Consider the following 20,467-nt stretch of genomic DNA (forward strand, 5'->3'; position numbering starts at 1 on the left):
TCCTGCTGTCCAATATGGTAGCCACTAGCCACAAATGACAATTGACTATCTGAAACATGGCTTGTTTGAGTTGAGATGTGCCATGTCAGATATCCCTTGGGTTTTGAAGACTTAGCATAAAAAACTATGTAAGATATCTTATTTATAATATTTTTATACCAATTCCATGTTAAAATGGTAACATTTTAGATGTTATATGAAATAAATTTATTATTTAAATTAATCTCACCTACTTTTACTTTTTGAAATCTGGCTACTAGAAAATTTTAAATTTTGTCTGTGGTTCACATAATATTTATGTTGGATGACCCTTGAGAATTAACTAGAATGTTCCTATAAAACTATCTGGACCTGGGTCCTTTTTTAGGAGTAGATTTTTGACGCCCTTTTCACTTCTTTTAGGATTGTTAGAAACTTTACTACTTAGTAAATCAGGTTTGATAATTTATATTTTCTGAGGGAAGTCAGGAAGTCACCTGTTTCATCTAGTTTTTCAAATTTATTGGTATAAAGTTCTACAGAGTACTTATTTAGGCTATAAAATAAATCTGTAGTTTTATGTCCTTTCTCATTTCTTTCTTTCCCCCTTGATTAGACTTGCCAAGAGTTTGTTTAATTTAATGTTCTTTTCAAAAACCAACCATTTATAATACTGGCTAGGTATATGCTTTTGTTCATTACTGAGTTCCTTAAATATTTTTTGCATTAATTTCTTCTGTCTATTTTGCTTGAGTTTTTAAAAATTTTCCTGATTTTTTTCTAGATTATTAAATTTTTTTTCTAGATTATTGAGTTGAATGATTAGTTCATTTATTTTTAATCTTTCTGTTTTTTCCCATAAATGCATTTAAGGGTCTTTGTTTTCCTTTATGTGTTGCCTTAACCATATCCTATAGGTTTTGATATATTGTGTTCTTACTGAGTGATTGTGTATATGTAACCTTGCCATTTCTTTCTCTTCACATCCACTCTGTTATAAAAATGTCCACCAAGGTCACCCCATGAGCCTTTTGAGTGACTCTCCATTGTTCTCACATGTGGTGGGAATGGAGCTGATTGATTCTGCAAGGAGCATCACTTTTTTTTTTTTTTTAATTTTTATTGGTGTATAGTTGATCTACAATGTTGTGTTAGTTTCTGCTGTACAGTAAAGTGATTCAGTTATACGTATACGTATGTCCAGTCTTTTAAAATTTTCTTTACCCATATAGGTCATTACAGAGTATTGAGTAGAGTTCCTTGTAGGTCCTTATTAGTTATCTATTTTACGTATAGTAGTGTGTATGTGTCAATCCCAATCTCCCAGTTTATCCCTCCCCCCCTTCCCCCTTGGTAACCATAAGTTTGTTTTCAACATCTGTGACTCTCTGTTTTGTAGATAAGTTCATTTGTGTCATATTTTAGATTCCACATATAAGTGATATCATGTGATATTTGTCTTTCTCTGTCTGACTTACTTCACTTAGTATGAGTCTCTAGGTCCATTCATGTTGCTGCCAATGGCATTATTTCATTCCTTTTTATGGCTGAGTAATATTCCATTGTGTGTGTGTGTGTGTATGTGTATATATCCCACATTTTCTTTATCCATTCATCTGTCGAAGAACATTTAGGTTGCTTCCATGTCTTGGCTATTGTGAATAGTGCTGCTGTGAACATAGGGGTGCATATATCTTTTCAAATTAAGAGTTTTGTCTGGATAATGCCCAGGAGTGGGGTTGCTGGATCATATGTGTGAGGGGCATAACTTTTCATTTGTAAGCTGTCCAATCTTTTGTTCAGTAAGAGCTGTGATTCTCTAGTGATTGGGGCCAATATCCTGAAGCTCCTTTCATCGGCTGCATCCTCTTCAGGTCCTTGCTTTGAAGTATTAACTGTTGTAGTTCATCATGACTTACAGAGCTCTTGTTCCAGCTCACCCTTCACCTAACAGGGCACTCCTAGCATATTACCATCATCTTTATAACCACTTGTGTTCACTCTAGCGCCTACCCACATTCATTACTTAATGCCCCCACCAGTCTTGTGAGATAGGTATTTTATACTCATTTTATAGCTTGGGAAGCTTAGGGAGATTAAGGGGTTTACCCCGGGTTCATACAGTTAGTAAATGTTGGAGCTAAGATTTGAAACCACATTTATATCACTGTGAGGCCCACCCTTCTGACCACGGCTTTGATACTGTGTACCTGCAGCCTTTCTACCAGCTTCAACCTAAGATGGAACATTTTGCTGACCATGAGTTTGCCTCCCTTCCTTCCCCTATCGTTGCTGTGGGTTGGTCGAGGGCAGGTGCTGAAGGGCTGCGGAGGAAGGGGACAAGTCCTTGCGGGAGGGCTCAGAAAGGACCCCTTCCCCAGTCTCCTGCCAGCCTCTTGTGATGGAGGATTGCCTCAGCCTTCCCGGCTCCCTTTTCCTCTGCCCCTATTCTCCATCCCTGCCCTCTCGGCCCCTCCAGAGTCTGAGGAAGCAATATATCATGAAAGAACATCCTAGTCCTAGGGCTTTGCTGCAGGAACATCCAGTCTCATTCTCCCAGGTTATCTGGGAAAATTTCCAGGAATCTAGTTGCTAAGCAGAGTTTCAGGAGGAATAGGTATGCATTACCTATCTGATTCAATCCCAAAGTCTTATCTATTTTAGGCCAATGGTTCAACCTTTTGTTTGTAATTTAGGTTGAATTTTTAAGGTAAATATTATGACATAAAAAAAGCAAGGGCGGACTTCCTTGGTGGTGCAGTGGTTAAGAATCCGCCTGCCATTTTTTTTTTTTTTTTTTTTGCGGTACGCGGGCCTCTCACTGTTGTGGCCTCTCCCGTTGCGGAGCACAAGCTCCGGACGCGCAGGCTCAGCGGCCATGGCCCACGGGCCCAGCCGCTCCGCGGCACGTGGGATCTTCCCGGACTGGGGTACGAACCCGTGTCCCCTGCATCGGCAGGCAGACTATCAACCACTGCGCCACCAGGGAAGCCCCCGCCTGCCATTTTTTTTTGAGGTAGTGTGGGGGATAGTGTGGTCTCTGTGAGTTTCCACCATGGCGTACCGGGGCCAGGGCCAGGAGGTGCAGAAGGTGATGGTGCAGCCCATCAATCTCATCTTCAGATACTTGCCAAATAGATCTCGGATTCAGGTGTGGCTTTATGAGCAAGTGAATATGTGGATAGAGGGCTGTGTCATTGGTACCGATGAGTATATGAACCTCGTATTAGATGATGCAGAAGAGATCCATTCTAAAACAAAGTCAAGAAAACAACTGGGTCGGATCATGCTAACATTACTCTGCTCCAAAGTGTCTCCAACTAGAAATGATCAGTGAAGTGAGAAGTTGTTGAGAGGCAATACAGTTTTTTTTGGTGTCCTTTGTTAGAGTGTAGTTCTAAAACATTTATTTATATTGTTTTGCTCACCTTTATGTTATTACCAGATGACAATAAATGCTGTGGAATTGTTTTTATTAAAATATTTAGGGCTTCCCTGGTGGCGCAGTGGTTGAGAGTCCGCCTGCTGATGCAGGGGACGCGGGTTCGTGTCCCGGTCCGGGGGGATCCTACATGCCGCGGAGTGGCTGGGCCTGTGAGCCATGGCCGCTGAGTCTGCGCGTCCAGAGCCTGTGCTCTGCAACGGGAGAGGCCACAGCAGTGAGAGGCCCGCGTACCGCAAAAAAAAAAAGTACATTGTTTCCTTCTAAAAAAGAAAAAGAATCCGCCTGCCAATGCAGGGGACATGGGTTCGAGCCCTGGTCCGGGAAGATCCTACATGCCGTGGAGCAACTAAGCCCGTGAGCCACAACTACTGAGCCCATGTGCCACAACTGCTGAAGCCTGTGTGCCTAGAGCCCGTGTTCCACAGAGATTTCTTGTGTCTCAGTATCCAGGCCTGTGAGTGTCGTGCAGTGGGCACTCATGATCTACCCTTTATTTTATTTATTTATTTATTTATTTATTTATTTATTTATTTATTTATTTATTTATGGCTGTGTTGGGTCTTTGTTGCCGCACGTGGGCTTTCTCTAGTTGTGGTGCGCGGGCTTCTCATTGCGGTGGCTTCTCTTGCGGAGCACAGGCTCTAGGTGCACGGACTTCAGTAGTTGCGGCTCGTGGGCTCAGTAGTTGTGGCTTGCGGGCTCTAGAGCACAGGCTCAGCAGTTGTGGTGCATGGGCTTAGTTGCTCCGTGGCCTGTGGGATCTTCTTGGACCAGGGATCGAAGCCACATCCCCTGCGCTGGCAGGCGGATTCTTAACCACTGTGCCACCAGGGAAGTCCCTTATCTACTCTTTGCCTTCTCCTCCCTGTGCATTCTTCCCACCACCCTGCAAATGCAGAGAGAACCCACCCCATTAGCAGTGTCTTCTGAGCTAATCCAGTCCGCACACTGTGTGAAAAGCAGTGGGGAGTTCCCATCAGACCCAAGCACATACCGAGGGGTTTCTTACCTGTGGACTCAGACCTTTTTTTGTCCAGTCTCTTTCGTCCAGGCTGATGGCTCTTCTCGTAGATGTGGAGTGTATGGGATTGATTCAGAGGACGCTGGCTTCTCAGCTTCCTGTAATGAGGAACTTCATGCTTAACTAGGTCACCGTCTCTCTGAGAATCTGGAGTCACAGATGCTGGCTCTGGTGGGTTTACTTCTGGTCTATACAGAGTTCCTGCCAGTTTTACTTCCTGCCCCGAGCCAGCCTGCCAAAGAAGGAGACTTAGGCTGTGGTTGCTAACCTGCCAAGATGCAAAATCCATCACGTTTGTCAAAAGCTAAAGGGGTTGCTGAGGCAAATTGAGGACAGACTCCCAAGTCACATGATTCCTCAGCGTTCTGAACTTTAGTCCTTATCCAGTTGACCCCAAACCCTAACATAAATCCTCGGCCTTACTAAGTTAGGAAACCCTTGACTAGGCAACTCAGCACATTTATGACAATCCTGTGTTCCCTCGGTGGGCCTCGGTGAAGGTGTTGGCATTCCTTCCTATCCAGATAGCACAGATTTATTAAGTTCTGGATTGTATTAGGAATTATGGTGTTTCTCCATGTGATAGAATGCATCATTGGTCCTGGACTGGACGTTAACAGAAGAAGGAAATAGGACGATTTGCTCATGTAATTTAGGGACAGGAAAATGGATGGACCTTTTTTTTTTTTTTTTGCCTTAGTGATGGCCATTAAAGAAAAGGAAAAAAGCAAGTGGGGATAGTTGACCCTAATGACTAAAGGAAAAAGTGAAAGAGAAAGAAATGAGTTTGGAGACACCCTGCCTCATGTCTTTGCGCTCCATTCCTGTCCCTGCTTCAAGCCTGGAGGATCCTGTTTGAGAGGAAGGGAAGAGATCAAGTAACCAGGCTAAAGTCTTTATCATCGCCCTGGAGGCCTTGTAGGATTCCCTGCCATGTCCACCTTACCTCGCTGCCTGCGGCTCTTTCCTTTGCTTGCTGTGCTCTAGCTGTGCTGGCCTTTGTGTTGAGCAGACCAGGCATGCTCGCCTTTTCGAGCCTGGGATGCTCTTCCGCCAGGGCCCTAATGGTCAAGCCTTTGGTTGAATGCCACCTTCTCTAAAAGGCCTGGTTGAAATTGCACATTCGATCTCACTGTTCCCCGAACCCCCCTGTATCCATCGCTCCATCTTTCTTTCCGAGCGCCGTCACTCTCTGACATACTGTATGATGTGCTTATTGGTGTTGCCCGTTTGCCCTCTCCTGCAGCACCCCAGTGTCAGCTCCTTGAGGACAGGCAGGATCTTTCTTCGTTCCCTTCCATACCCAGCAAAAGTACCCGGCCCATGGTAGGCCCTCAGCACGCACTGTGGTAGTGAGTGACTCAGTATGCATTAGTAGTCTTTGTCTGGCTTAGAATGTAGGTCTCCGAACTCAGGGTTTCTGGCTATCACTGTTTTCTCTTCTTAGGTTTGTCCTGCTCTCCTTAATTAACTTGTTTCGTCATCACTTTTCTTTTTCCAACCAAAGGTCATTTCGGAGAGGGCAGCGGGATCAGACCAAGCGCTCAGAGAAGCTGGGGGCTGTGGGAGTCCCTTCAAGTAGCTCTCCCACGATTAGAAGAGGAGAGGTCCACGGGGGGTGGTGGTCTCCCCCAGCCCTCCGGAGACTGTTGGGCTGCTTTGCGGGGAGCAGGTTCTCATGAGTTTCCCCCTCAAGAACATGGCCTCGGAGACCTTTCCAAGTCTCTAAGGAGGCGGATGGCTCACGGCAGAGAATTTCAGGGCCCGGCTCAGCTTAGTAGCAGAGCAATGAGGGTAACGGTAGGTCCTGCCTAGGTCCTGCCTGGTGCCTGGCCAAACAGAGGAGGGTGACTGGGGCTACTCGTGGGGGGCTGCTCTGTTGGGGTACCTGATGTAAGGTCCTTCCTCGGGCCCATCCTTCCCCATCCGCACTGTGATGAAATGTGAGGCGCCATCGGGTTGGGCTTGCCAGGTTCACGGGGCCCCCTGGAGAGGACTTACCATCCAAAGCAGATTTTTCTTCTTCCACCTTGACCCTTCCTGCCTTACCAATTATTTATTCTTTCTTTCTTACTCTCCTATACACGCCTGTACTTCAGAAACTGTTCCTCTCTTGGAGAGTTTTCTGTGTGAGGTCAAGGCAGCAGCCATTCTGGAATTTTCTAACTCCTGTTAACTTCAGCCATCTGGTACACGAGGGGATGGAGGGTGGGGTGGGGGGCAGGATCCAAAGCAGGAAGGAGAGACGTCTGAGGGAACAAAAGATCTAACACGAAGCCCAAGCACAGAAATCTACTGCGATTTGTTTCAAGGCCAGTGCTGTCCGGTGGAAGTGTAATGTGAACCACATGTGTAATTTTAAATGTTCTGGTGGCCACATTAAGAAAAGTAAAAAAGAAACAGGTCAAATGAATTTTAATATCTCTTATTTAACTCCCATGTATCTAAACTACTGACATTTCAACATGCAATGAATATGAAAATTACTGAGACTTTTTTTCCCTCGCGCCCATCTTCTAACTGTGTATTTTAAGCCTACAATGCATTTCAAAGTGCACAAGCCACATTTCAGGTGCGCAATAGCCACACGTGGCTTGTGACTCCCGTATTGGACAGAGCACGTAGAAGGCCCAGAATGAATCTGCCTGTGTCTCATGTTGTTCTAACAATTAATTTTTTGGTTTCCCAGCCACAGCAGATTTGAAGCAGTAAATAAGAGAGGGATGGAGTGGTGAAGGATACACCAGAAGTGGGCAGAATTCTAAGCTGCTTGAGTCATTCAGTGCAAGCCTTCCACATTGCCTTCCACAACTTACGACCCCTGAATACCCAGCATGGTAGCTTGGTAGCGTAGTTGGGAATAATCGATGTCTTTCTATCCTTGTCCTCTGCTTCACAACCCAAGTCATCACTGAAATGCTCAGTCCTATTCGCTGTTCTCTAAGAAGGTGGGGAAGTGTGAAGTGAGTGGAAGAAGTTAAGGAAGATTTCTATCAAGCGTTGCTAAAATAATAGTATTCTAGTACAGGAGGCCTGGGAAATACACAGAGGTAAAAATCCCAGACGACGTGGCGAGCCCTGTCCACTTCTACAGCTGGGGCCCCCCAAAGGACTTGGAGGACCCTGCACGTGTGGCTTCAACTGCTGTGTCCCTCCTCATGTCCCCAAGATTGCTGACTTCTTCAGTTACGTGGGGCAGAGTTGCAGCTGGAGCCCCAGCTGTGTTGCAGGGACCTCAGGAGTCTGGCTCATCCCTTTGGGAAGCTTCATGGATGGACTCCCTTGGAATTGACCCCCCATGGAGGCTCGCTTGGGGTGGTGTTACCGAAGTGAAGTGTATGGGACGGTCCTTTTTCTGAGGCAGTACTTGGATTCCAGCCAGCAGAAAAGAAACCCAAACCAAAAACTCAACAAAAAACCCAAAGGCCCAAGTCACACGCCTTCTTTGCTTTCTTTCTGTATTCGTTTCTTGTGAATATAGAGAATATTATTAAGTCTGGAGTCGGAAGGGTAGCTGTCACGTGACTAGAGTGTATTATTCGCGTGTAATACATTCAGTCCATGGCTGCCTGTTACATAACGTTGTTTCTCTATTCATTTTTTTTTTAGGCGGAGGAATCTTGTAAATGTAATGGCTGGAAAAACCCCAACCCTTCTCCCACTCCCCCCAGAGCCGACCTGCAGCAAATAATTGTCAGTCTGACGGAATCCTGCCGGAGTTGTAGCCATGCCCTCGGTAAGTTCCTAAATCTTCAAGGAGACCAGCGATGTCGTTGTTGCCTGCAGGTTCTAACTTACTGAATTCGTGGGTTAACCAGACTTGCACACCTCACCTCCTTATGAGGCAACAAAAGAGACTCTTTAGCTTCATGAATCTGCTGGGGAGGCTTCACGTGGGAGACAAATCCTGCACTGTTTGCATGGATTCCTCATCTGTCTCTTCCTGGGTTTTCCCTAAGAGCTGGTTGACTGGGACGGAGTTGGCGGGGGAGTGAGGGAGACGGGGATTGCCAAATAAGATGAAACGTGGCAGCCAAGCTACTTAGATGAACACGTAACATGTCCTGATTCTGATTCTCATTTTTCTTATTATTTTCTGATTCCCTGAACTTTCTGGGAATGCTTCATTTTATCTTCATATTCTTTAGTTTCCTGTGTCTGCTAGCTCTTTTCTTCCTTGGGGTTGTGCTTGGTAAATATTTACTTGTGTTTTCCCTTTCAACTTTCTTATCTGTCCCTGCAAGATAATCATTGTCAGCCTGGCCATATAGACTCTGCCAGAATTAGTCAACAGGCCTGTGCTAATATGTTCTGTGTCCTGATCCTACTTTTAGGATACAGGTTTTCTTTTTCAATTGTATTTTGTTTGAGTGGGTAAGGTTACTGAGAAATTCGTTTTCCCGAGATATTAAAATTCCAGTTCCCAGGGGATCTGGGACTCCTGTACTTATTTTATTTACTTTTCTGCCTTCAGCTATCTGGTCTCCCAAAGAACGTCTCTGTGTCCAGTTTACTGTCCAGTGTTGCAAGGACGCAGCGCCAGACATTCTCACTAATGTACTTTGGCCTTTTCCATTCTGACCCTTTATAAGGGGGTGGCTCCATTTGTTTATTTATTTTTTTAATTTAAACTTTATTTATTTATTTTTGGCTGCGTCGGGTCTTAGTTGCGGCACACAGGATCTTTCATTGTGGCACAAGGGCTTCTCTCTAGGTGTGGCGCATTGGCTCCAGAGTGCCTGGGCTCTGTAGTTGCAGTGCTCTGTCTTAGTTGCCCTGTGGCATGTGGGATCTTAGTTCCCCGACCAGCAATTGAACCTGCGTCCCCTGCATTAGAAGGTGGATTCTCAACTGCTGGACCACCAGGGAAGTCTCTATTTATTTAGACTTTTTATTTTATATTGGAGTATAGTTGATTAACAATGGCATGTTAGTTTCAGGTGTACAGCAAAGTGATTCAGTTATACATATACATGTATCTATTCTTTTTCAAATTCTTTTCCCATTTAGGTTGCTACATAATATTGAGCAGAGTTCCCTGTGCTATACAGTAGATCCTTGTTGGTTATCCATTTTAAATATAACGTGGTACATGTCAATCCCAAACTCCCTAACTATCCCTCTCTCACACCCTTCCCCCCCTGGTAACCATAAGTTCATTCTCTACGTCTGTGAGTCTGTTTCGGTTTTGTAAATAAGTTCATTTGTATCATTTTTTTAAGATTCTGCCTATAAGCGATACCATATGATATTTGTCTTTGTCTGATTTACTTCACTCAGTATGACAATGTCTAGGTCCATCCATGTTGCTACAAATGGCATTATTTCATTCTTTTTTTTATGGCTGAGTAATATTCCATTGTATACATGTGCCACATCTTCTTTATCCATTCCTCTGTCAATGCGCATTCAGGTTGTTTTCATGTCTTGGCTATTGTGAATAGTGCTGCTATGAACACTGGAGTGCGTGCATCCTTTTGGATCATGTTTTTCTCCAGATATATGCCCAGGAGTGGGATTGCAGGGTCATATGGTATGGGTGGCTCCTTTTAGCCATCATCTTTCTCTAAAGCTTCCTGCTGATATCAGATGGTGGAGCATCAGCCTTCGTTAGCCTGGAGTTAGGCCTAGTCTGTGGGATCTTCCCGGACAGGGGCACGAACCCGTGTCCCCTGCATCGGCAGGCGGACTCTCAACCACTGCACCACCTGGGAAGCCCAGAGGAATATCTTTGCTTTTAACTCACCTTTTCCACTATCGATCCCTGAGTGATGCCCTTTAGAATTGCCTCAGGAAATATGATGCAGTAGAGAACTCCTTAAACACTGGACTTGAACTGTATTTGGTATTGATTGGGAAATCCTATTATCCTACACCAATTAACATTTAAAAACAGAGTCCTTTTTCTTTGTTAGCTGCACAGATTGTCTCCTTTCTGAGCAGGTCAACACACAGGAATGCCCAAAGGCGGAAACAGCCTTTCTCAAAGAAAAGCCAACTTTGTTCCCTTTTATATTTCTTAACAAGCTTTGAAAACAAGTACCCTTATTTGACAGTACATAATCGAGAATGGAAAAAAAGGGTACATATCCTTTGACCTGACAAATCCATGCCAGAAAGTTAACATAAATATAAATTAAGATGTGCCTTCAGATTAAAAGGACAGCTATTATAGCCATATTCATGCTGTTAAAAAAACTAGAAACAATCTAAATATTCCAATGGAGGAGATCCTTGGTTGAATTATGAAAATATATATTATGAAATTCAATATGGCTGTTAACAAAAGATGTGTTTTCCAGCATGGAAAGATATTCTTAATGTATTATTAATGAAAAAAGCAGGTCAGAAAGCAGCTTAATTGGAGGACTAAATGACAAGATCCACCAGCGCAAGTTCAAATCCTTGCTCAACAGCCAGGAGCTGTGAGTTGCGGTATATTATGTAATCAGCCTGGCCCTCCAGTTTTTCAGTTCTGAAATGGAGTTAATAATAGTATTTACCTCATGGGATTGTCGTGAGGATTAAGTGAATGAATGCCTATCAGAATTTTAGCACAATACCTGGAAGATTAATGTGTTCTTATTACTCTTATTAGGGTTCTTTACTTCAAACAACACATGGGAACTCTGTCCAGTTTGAATGAGAAAACCGTATTCATAAGAAGAGTACTGGTCGCTTCCACAAGCCGGAAACAGAGGGAAACCCGGTATCAGTCAGGTCCTGGGATCCCAGCTGCAGGAATTCATGGGCCTTCTGTCCAGGACCCTGTATGATTCAGGGCCATTAACCTCTATCCCTGGGAGTATTGGTTCAAGATTTAAATCCTCAGAGGAGGGGCTGATTAGTGTGGTATCTGTCACTCGCCCAGCCCTGAGTTTCACCCTGTGAGAACTACCCGGAAGGTGGTCAGTCCCAAATGCAGGGCTGCTGACTTGAGAACAGCACCATGAGGATAATCTCATTTCTTTAGGTTAGATAATATTTTAATACATACGAACAGGAGATGATCTGGAAGGACACGTGTTGCATTGCTGACAGTGATTTTCTCAGGGTATTGGGGTTGTAGGCGTTTTAAAAATATTTTCCCCCTGTCCGTTCCTTTCTCTTCTCTATTCAGTTTGCTTTCTTAGAATTGGGATGTCTGCATATTTTCAAGTGCTCTTGGAATTGTTGCCCGAATGCCATAGATTATTTACTGGTCTTAGTGCCAGGGCTCGAGAAAAATTTTTCCTCTTCTAGAAGGAGGATTATGCCTCCTCCCCAACCCCTTTTCTTAAAGACCCTTTTTTTTTTTTTTTTTGGCTGGGCCGCAAGGCTTGCGGGATCTTAGTTCCCTGACCAGAGATTCAACCCGGGCCCCCAGCAGTGGGAGCCTGGAGTCCTAACCACTGGACCGCCAGGGAATTCCCTTTAAAAACTTTTTATTGTGGAAACTTCCACATATGCATCAAGGTAGGAAGAATCATTTAATAAACAGCCTTGTATCCATCAGCCAGCTTTAACAATGATTAACATTTGACAATTTCCCTCCCCACTTTTTTTTTTTTTTTTTTTTTTGCCAGACATCTTTTCTTATTCCTCCACATGACTTCTTAAATATTACCAACAAAGTAGAGGTCGGGGTCTAGGGAATTCTGTCCAGTGTCACGCAAGCTTGAATTCTCAAAAACATTTCGATTTGTGTGCACTGTGCTATTTTCACAGTTACTCTTCTGAGTATGATGAATTCAGATCCTACAATATATGTAGTGTTCTTGGACTTGTCAAAACAAAACACTCAGGCGTATCGATTGAGATGGTGTCTGTTCTGTTGATTTGCTGTTGGGTGTCCTTTGGCTCAGCCATACACGGTCTTTTGACAGTGAGCTCTGGTTTCACGCGGTCTCCTGACAGCGACTTGCATCCCAGGCGTCCTTGGCCTGCCTTAATTTGATACTCTTCTGTGTCTCCTGGGTGTCAAACGCAGGGCTACTGCAGGGCTGATGGGCTGATTAAATAGAAAGAACATTCGGGCAGGAGCTAGAAACTAACAATTCTACGCCTGGCTTGGCAGTTTACCAGTCCCCTAACCGCTTTGCTGTTCAGTATCTTCATCCACAGAATGCAATTGTTAGTCTAGACCTACGCTGTCTAATACTATAGCCACTTGCTACATTTGGCTAATGAGCCCTTGAATTGTAGCTGCTCTAGATTGAGATGAGCTGTGGGTGTGAAACACAGGCCAGATTTTGAAAGCTTAGTGTGAAAAAGAAGTGAGATATCTCATTAATTCTGATTACATGTTGAAATGATAATATTTTGGATATTTTGGGTTAATAAAATGTATTATTCAAATTAATTTCACCTGTTTCTCTTTTCAGTGTTGCTACTGGAAAACTTAAAATTACATGTGTGGCTTGCATTATATATCTGTTGGATAGTGCTGGCCTAGAACATTCTACTCCATTCTCTGAAATTATTTGATATTTGGGATTGGTACAAGTACATTCAGCTTATAAAAACTTGGCGAAGGATACTAACAAAGTACTTCAGTTGGCCCAAACACGTCTCCTTACTTTAGTATTAATCAACATTTCTTATTTTGGGACTGCTTGTTTAAATAGCAACCTCCTTTTATGACCGGGACAGTAGGAAACACCATTGTGATCAAAACACAATTGGAATTTTTGTTGTCATTTTGGAGTCCATTGCTCTGAACTGTGCCTGAACATACTGATTATTAAATTTGACTACTGATCATTTTTTGCGGTTTTAGGAAGGTTTCTGATTTTTTTTTCCCTTTTTTTAAAATTTAGTTTAAAAAATATTTTTGGCTGCATTGGGTCTTCGTTGCTGTGCGCGGGCTTTCTCTAGTTGCGGCGAGCAGTGGCTACTCTTCGTTGTGGTACGCAGGCTTCGCTTTGCAGTGGCTTCTCTTGTTGCAGAGCACGGGCTCTAGGTGCACGGGTTTCAGTAGTTGCAGCACGTGGGTTCAGTAGTTGTGGCTCGCGGGCTCTAGAGCCCAGGCTCAGTAGTTGTGGCGCATGGGCTTAGCTGCTCCGCGGCATGTGGGATCTTCCCGGACCAGGGATCAAACTGGTGTCCCTTGCATTGGCAGGCAGATTCTTAACCACTGTGCCACCAGGGAAGTCCCGGTTTCTGACTGTTTTTTAATGTCATCAGTTTTTTTCTGATACACACACATATATTTAAACATCACAGAAGTGGAAATTGGTATATATTCCTATGGTTACCTCTGCTTACCTGCTTATTTACGGTAGAAACTTTCCAAGGAAAGTAAAGACCAGCATTAACAGTTACACCAGAGCTTATTTCTTGAACAGTATGAAGTGTCTTACCAGTATTTTTCTCATGGACTATTGATCCAACATCTCTTCTCTGGCTTTGCCGCATTTGCAAACCCCTTCACCACTTAGTCGTACCTGGTCCCCATTTACACATGTCCCGGGCAGATGCCAAGCGACAGAAGTATGGGGCCCGGCCAGCACATGGACACAGCCGCCTGGGTCAGGTCTGCCTATTCCTCTTGGCTGGGGGTCCTCTGTTTTTCTACACGGGCTTCAGAGTTGTCAGGACCTGTGAGTCTGGTACAGACGCAATCAGGGGATAAACCTGGTAGCATTTTTCGTGCTCACCTGACGTAGGTTAGTACTTTTCCCTGTGTTCCTCCGGCCACGAAGTCCTGTGGATGTTGTCTGAGTGCACCTCCCGCCAGCTCTGCCTGGATACAGGCTGCTTCTCTGCCTTCTGTGGTCGCCTCTGCAGCAGCACCTGGAGGCCCCATCTCCACCTGACTTCCCAAGAAAGCACTAGCGACCTAATGTGGTCCCATTCTCCTGCTTCAGCCCACTGGGCGGTCTCTCATTCTCAGGATGAAGGCCCACTTCAGCTGAGCATGCGAGGTGGGTCAGGCCTTTCCTCCTCCTGGGTTGCATTTTGGTCCCCGGGCCGCTCCACCTTCTCTGAAGGGTCTGCACACTTTGTCCCACCTCTGCCTTGGATGTGGAGGTGCACAGCACCTGCCATGCTGCTCCTTCTTTCTCTGCTGGGGGAACCCTACTCACCTCCAAGGCCTGACTCCCCCAGCCCTCGGTACAGACAATAAAGGACTTTCTGGAGCTGCAATGCAGTGTTGCTGCTTGTATAACTATAGTTCTCTCTACCCTTATTGGTTTTCTGTACTGGACTGAGATGAAGGACTGACTTTTTCTCTAGTTCCTAATACATTTAGTTCCTTGGGTGTAATTGGATTGTTTCATTAGTAGATATCCATTACATTTAGTAATACTAAAGAGACGTCTGGTTGCATTTATTTGCAGAGGAGGTTTCATGGTTTATGATGGGTACCTGCCCTGTGCAACATCATAGCCACCTGTGGCTGCTCGAGTTAAAATGTGCTGCCCTTGGAAAATGCACACCAATTTTGAAGACTTAGTATGAGAAAAGAATGTAAAATATTTTTAATATTGAGTACATGTTGAAATAATTTAGTATATATTAGGTTAGATAAAATATATTAAAACGAATTTCACCTATTTCTTTTTACCTTTTTTTTTGCGGTACGCGGGCCTCTCACTGTTGTGGCCTCTCCCGTTGCGGAGCACAGGCTCTAGAGCGCAGGCTCAGCGGTCATGGCTCACGGGCCCAGCCGCTCCGCGGCATGTGGGATCTTCCCGGACCGGGGCACGAACCCGTGTCCTCTGCATCGGCAGGCAGACCCTCAACCACTGCGCCACCAGGGAAGCCCCACTTTTATTTATTTAATTTAAAAAAATTCCTTTTAAAAAATTTATTTTTTTATTGAAGTATAGATGATTTACAATGTCGAGTTAGTTTCAGGTGTACAGCAAAGTGATTCAGTTTATCTATCTGTTCTTTTTCAGATTCGTTTCCATTTTAGGAAACTACCGTTAAATTATAAGCCTTTTGCACATAGTCAATTCAGAAGCTTTCATTGAAAGACTTCATTTGACCTCTTCTAGCCTTGACCTCAAATTCCCATGAACAAAAACTATGTTTGAACAGCTCACAGATCCTACAGATGCTGTGCCCTTTGCTTTCTTTCCGGTCCAGAGGAGCGGAGCTGTGGTAGCAGCCTGCCCAGCAGCCGCCTGTTCCCGCCGCAGGGTGCGTGAGGACCGGCAGGCTGTCCGCAGGAGAAGTGCGGGACAGGTCTACGGGGCCAGAGCTGAGTGAGTGAAGGTCACAGCCTGCGGTGACAGTGCGCTTCCTGTTCCCAGCGAGGCCACAGCTGCACTGTGATTCCTGGCAGCAGGTTTTGGCAGGTCGCTCTGGCACCCTGGGTGTTTGCAAGTCTGACTCAGCCCTGCGGGGTGGTAGGGTCCACCCTGCTGGGAGATGCAAGGCGGTGGCCGCCCAGTCCTTGACGCACCGCGTCCCCCGCGTCCCCCTGCGCCCCCATGCCCTGGACACTGTGGGCAACAGCGCTCAGGAGAAGGGAGCTTTTCCCACAGGTCAAGGGTTGGCCATTCTTGGGTAATTATATGGATGCTTTGTACCAGGCTCTTGGAAGACAATTTGAAATGAAAGTAGGGTCCTTTTACATCTGATCATCAAATTCTAGATAGAAGAATGATTTTTTAATAAAACTATTTATTTGAAAATAATTTCAAACTTACAGAAAAGTCATGATGAGAATAGTAACAAGGAGCATCCCATGTATCTTTTGCCCGGATTTACCTATTGGTAACATTTTGCCCTATTTGCTTTGTCATTTGCTCTCATATGTATGTTTGCGTGTGCATGCGTGTGCACACACACACAGATACACACACAGACTGATATCATATATACGAGTCTGTGTGTGTGTGTGTGTATTTGTATGTATTATACTTTTTCCCTGGACCATATGAGAATAAGTTGCATTTACATCCTGGTTTTTTCCTCTTAAATACATAAGTATGTATTTTCTAAATTTAAGGATATTCTTTTTTTTTTTTTTTTTTAATTTTTAGTTTTTTTGGCCACACTGCACTGCATGCAAGATCTTAGTTCCCCGGCCGGGGATCAAACCTGGACCACAGCAGTGAAAGCGCCGAGTCCCAACCACAGGACCGCCAGGGAATTCCCAGATATTCTTTTACATAACCTCCATTTAGTTACCAACTTCAGTAAATATTAACATTAATGTAATACTTAATCTACCGCTTGTATTCCAGTTTTATAGTTGACCCCAAAATGTCTTTGCGAGCGTATTTTCCTCTTCATTAAGCACCCAGTCTAGAATTACATATGTATTTAGTTGTCATGTGAACGGAAAACAGTGAGTCTTCTCACACCAAGCACTTGTGGAAGGCTTCTGACACCAGATGTGCAGGTTTTTCCACACTGAGTGGTTCTCCAGCTCTCCAGGAGACACTGACTGGGTGTCCTGCGACTTAACTGGATTCTGCTACGATCTGCGTGTAGTTAGCACAGACCCCACAGGGTAAGGGCTCAGATGCCGATCCCAAGCTCAGGTCCTAACCCGTCCTTCTGACTGATCGGCTGTGTATCAGAGGTTCCTACGGCCCCCTCCTCGAGTTGGATAATTTTCTAGAGTGGCTCAGAGTTCTCAGGAAAACAGTTTACTTACTAGATTTCTGGCTTTCTATAAAAAGGATGCAAGTCAGGAACAGCCAGATGGAAGAGATGCACAGAGCAGGGTGGGGTGGAAGGAGCCCAAAGCTCCTCTGCTGTGTCCAAGCGAGCTGCCCTCCCAGCACCTCCAGGCTTCAGCTACTGGAACCTTTACATGCCCTTCAGTTAGGGGTTTTAAGGGAGGTCTTGCTTACATAGGCATAGTGATTGATTAGTGATTAGCTCAGCCTCCAGACCCCCTTCTCTCCTGGGGAGGTGGAGGGGGCTGGCTGAGTTCCAACCTTCTCATCAGGGGTTTGGTTCCCCTGGCAACCAATCCCCATCAGTAGGGGCTTTCCAAAAGCCCATTCACAGAAGCTCAGGTGTGGTCGAAAGGGACACGTTAGGAATAACAACAGACACTCCTTTCACCTTTACTTATGAAATTCCAAGAGATTTGGAAAGTTTACTAGGAAACTGTGCTAGGAAAGGAGACAAAGACCAAATATATGTTTCTTTATATAAATCACAACATCACAGCCGGCCTCTTTAGTCTTTTCCGACATGGAACGGTTCCTCTGCCTTTTTTTTTTTCTTTTTTTTGGTCTTTTATGATATTGATGTTTCAGTGGAGGAATGTTTTAAATGTTGAGAACAAACCTGTTGAAGAGCTAGGAGAAAATACATTTTTGTCATCTTTCGATTCTATGGGAAAGACCTTTGCAAGCAAGACCTTAAAGAAATGCCAGACATAGATTTGACTTTCTGAAAAATGTAAAATTCCTATATAACCAAACCACAACCTAACAAACAAAAACCCCAATGAAATCCAGGAGGATAGACAGAAAGCTCTTTCAAGCAATTAGAAAAAGACCCACATCCTAAAAAAGCAGGCAGAGGGCGTGAATAGGTAGTGCACAAAAGAACAAATACAAATGGCCAGTAACATGAAAAACAAACAACTCCAAGGGCGTTCCAGCGAATGCAAATCAAAACAGTGGGGGACCCTGATTAATTTTCAAAAGACTGATGAAATGACAGAGCATGATTCTTCACTGTTGGCAAGCGTGGGGAAAGGGGTATTCTAGCACACTGCTGATAGGATGCACATGGATGCAAACTTTATTGGGAGGATGCATTAGGGAACATGTATCAAAGCTTTCAATGGCATTGACTCAGTGTTATGAGTTCTGTGGCTGATAAACTGCTATAGATTTGTACATTGTAGTTTACAGATTTTTATTATTATTATTTTTTGCGGTACGCGGGCCTCTCGCTGTTGTGGCCTCTCCCGTTGTGGAGCGCAGGCTCCGGACGCGCAGGCTCAGCGGCCATGGCTCACGGGCCCAGCCGCTCCGCGGCATGTGGGATCTTCCTGGACCGGGGCTGGAACCCGCGTCCCCAGCATCGGCAGGCGGACTCTCAACCACTGTGCCACCAGGGAAGCCCGATTTTTATTTTTTTAATATATGCCTCCAGGCTTGTAAATAATAGAGGCATATCTCTTCAAGAAAATATGCTTTTGGTTCATCGAAGGGAGCTTATTTGCATCAAAAAGGTTTCTTTGGAAAACATTAAGAGGTTTTTTTTTTTCTTTCAATAATAAGTGGCTCTTTTTAGTTAAATACGAGTTCAGTAAGTAGTTTCGCTTTACAGTTAGAGTGAAGTGTATCTGGGTGTTGGCATGACGTGGTGTTGACTGTGGGGTCTATCTAATTCTGCTCAGCAGCCCCCAGGAGTCAGGAGACGTCTCTGGATTTGGTGGAGATGGGGTTGATGAGGACAGTGGGGCTTTAGGGAGACTCCCATGGCAGCAGAGCAGTCTGGGGGTGGTTTTGTGCCGTGGGCTTGAGATCCCAGTGATCACAGAGGTAGGGGTGGGAAAGCTTAGCTGCGTCCATCCGGTGGTGGCACTGGATTGCGGGAAGAAGGACAGTGAAGGAGTGCCAGGTTCCTTGGCAAGAGGGAGTTGCTGTTTTGAGGATGGCCTTGAGGATTTTAATCCTGGAGTCAAGTTTGCCAGGATGGTGGTGCACTGGTTGTTGGGATGGCGAGGTGGTGAGGTAGGGTGTGGGGATGGATGATTCGGGTTGGAGGAGACCTTAGCTGGTGATGTGGATTTGATGAGAGGGAAAAGCTGAGTGCTAGATGCTCAGAGACTGAAAAGGAGTGTTGGTGAAAGGGGCCCATGCTTGGAGAGTCTGAGAACGGGCAGGTGCAGACGACTGCACATTGATGCAGGGTGGTTGTATCTGCCCGTGCCGGCTTTCTCACTATACGGAAGCTTCTCTTTCATGGCAACTTGTCCAGAGCTGCTTTTTTCCTTCTCAAGTAGATGGTCCACTCTCTCTGTTTTCATCTAATCTTCCCCCCACCCCACCCCATCCATCATTCATTCTAGGAAGCTTAACCCTTTTCGTGCACTGTCATCCTTCTGCCTCAGTATAGCTCCCTTCACCCCCCGACCCACCCTTCCTTTATTCTTGGAGGAAGATTCCTACCCTCTCGGCTGTGAGGAACACCCCCATTTGTCCAGCACAGCCTCGCCCTTCCTCCCTCTGGGAACCTGCAGCTTCCTTTCCATTTCCCCATATCTCCAGCTCTAGTCCTCTGTACTTGGGGTCACACACAGAGCTTGGAGGAGAGATTATGGATTTCCTTATGCACAGAATCAGAAGGAAATGGACCTCCTCAGGTCTCATGTCTTAAGCATTTTAAGTTTTATCTAGTCTCTTCAGAATATCGTGGTTTTCAAGCCATGCAGCTTAGAGCCCCAACAAGGGGAGGGGATGCTGGGCCCCACCCACCTCCCACTCCATTTTGAAAATTGGAGCTTCCAACCTCTGTTTCAACCTCTGTTTAGAAAGAGCAACTCTTTCTAAATTCTGATTAAGGATTTATCTGGGCAAAGCGTTTGTGGCTTAAAGAAAGTGAACCACTGGTTTCAAAAGTGAATCATGGCGTATATTTTTACGAGTTAAAGCCACTATATGTTAGCACCTTAATTAGACTGTTTCATATTTTGGAGAATCTGAAGGCATTTATATTATATTGGAGACTGATTGCTTTCATAACTTATCACTGGAAAGAGATTAAAACATTACAAGACCAAAACAGTCTTAAATAAAATTGTTTCTGTAAATAAGTGACATAAAAATTTTGACCTACTTGTCAGAATAAGGCCTGTGTCCCAAAGGCTTCAGACTAACCTCAAAGAAAATTTTGCATTCCTGAGAAAACAAGATGACCCAGCCAATGTTCTACCTAAAAGGGCATCTGTTAGAAAGTGATGAAGCCACATATTGTAGAGCCAAGTAGAAAGTAATAGATTTGAATACTGACGTTCGTGTGTACATAATGTAGTAATATAGTGTTGGCGTTGTCAAGTTGAGATGTATCTGTGGATGTATCTATGGTACCTAAGGCAGACCTCACCAGAT

General features: G+C 44.7%; 1 protein-coding gene and 1 pseudogene across 1 annotated transcript in view; both read left to right on the forward strand.

Moving 5' to 3' along the window:
* KAT2B (lysine acetyltransferase 2B) overlaps nt 1-20,467 on the forward strand; it is a gene marked incomplete at its 5' end in the record, with an annotated part of 101,534 nt that overhangs the window by 25,533 nt on the left and 55,534 nt on the right. Inside the window, one exon of the mRNA XM_029213752.1 lies at nt 8,055-8,181. Within this exon, the coding sequence (XP_029069585.1) occupies nt 8,055-8,181 (127 nt within the window). The remainder of the gene's footprint in view (nt 1-8,054; nt 8,182-20,467) is intronic.
* On the forward strand, nt 2,916-3,303 carry LOC114890593 (annotated as a pseudogene).

Source organism: Monodon monoceros, unplaced genomic scaffold (assembly GCF_005190385.1).
Source record: "Monodon monoceros isolate NGI ecotype Baffin Bay Population unplaced genomic scaffold, NGI_Narwhal_1 Super_Scaffold_11, whole genome shotgun sequence".
Taxonomy (NCBI): Eukaryota; Metazoa; Chordata; class Mammalia; order Artiodactyla; family Monodontidae; genus Monodon; species Monodon monoceros.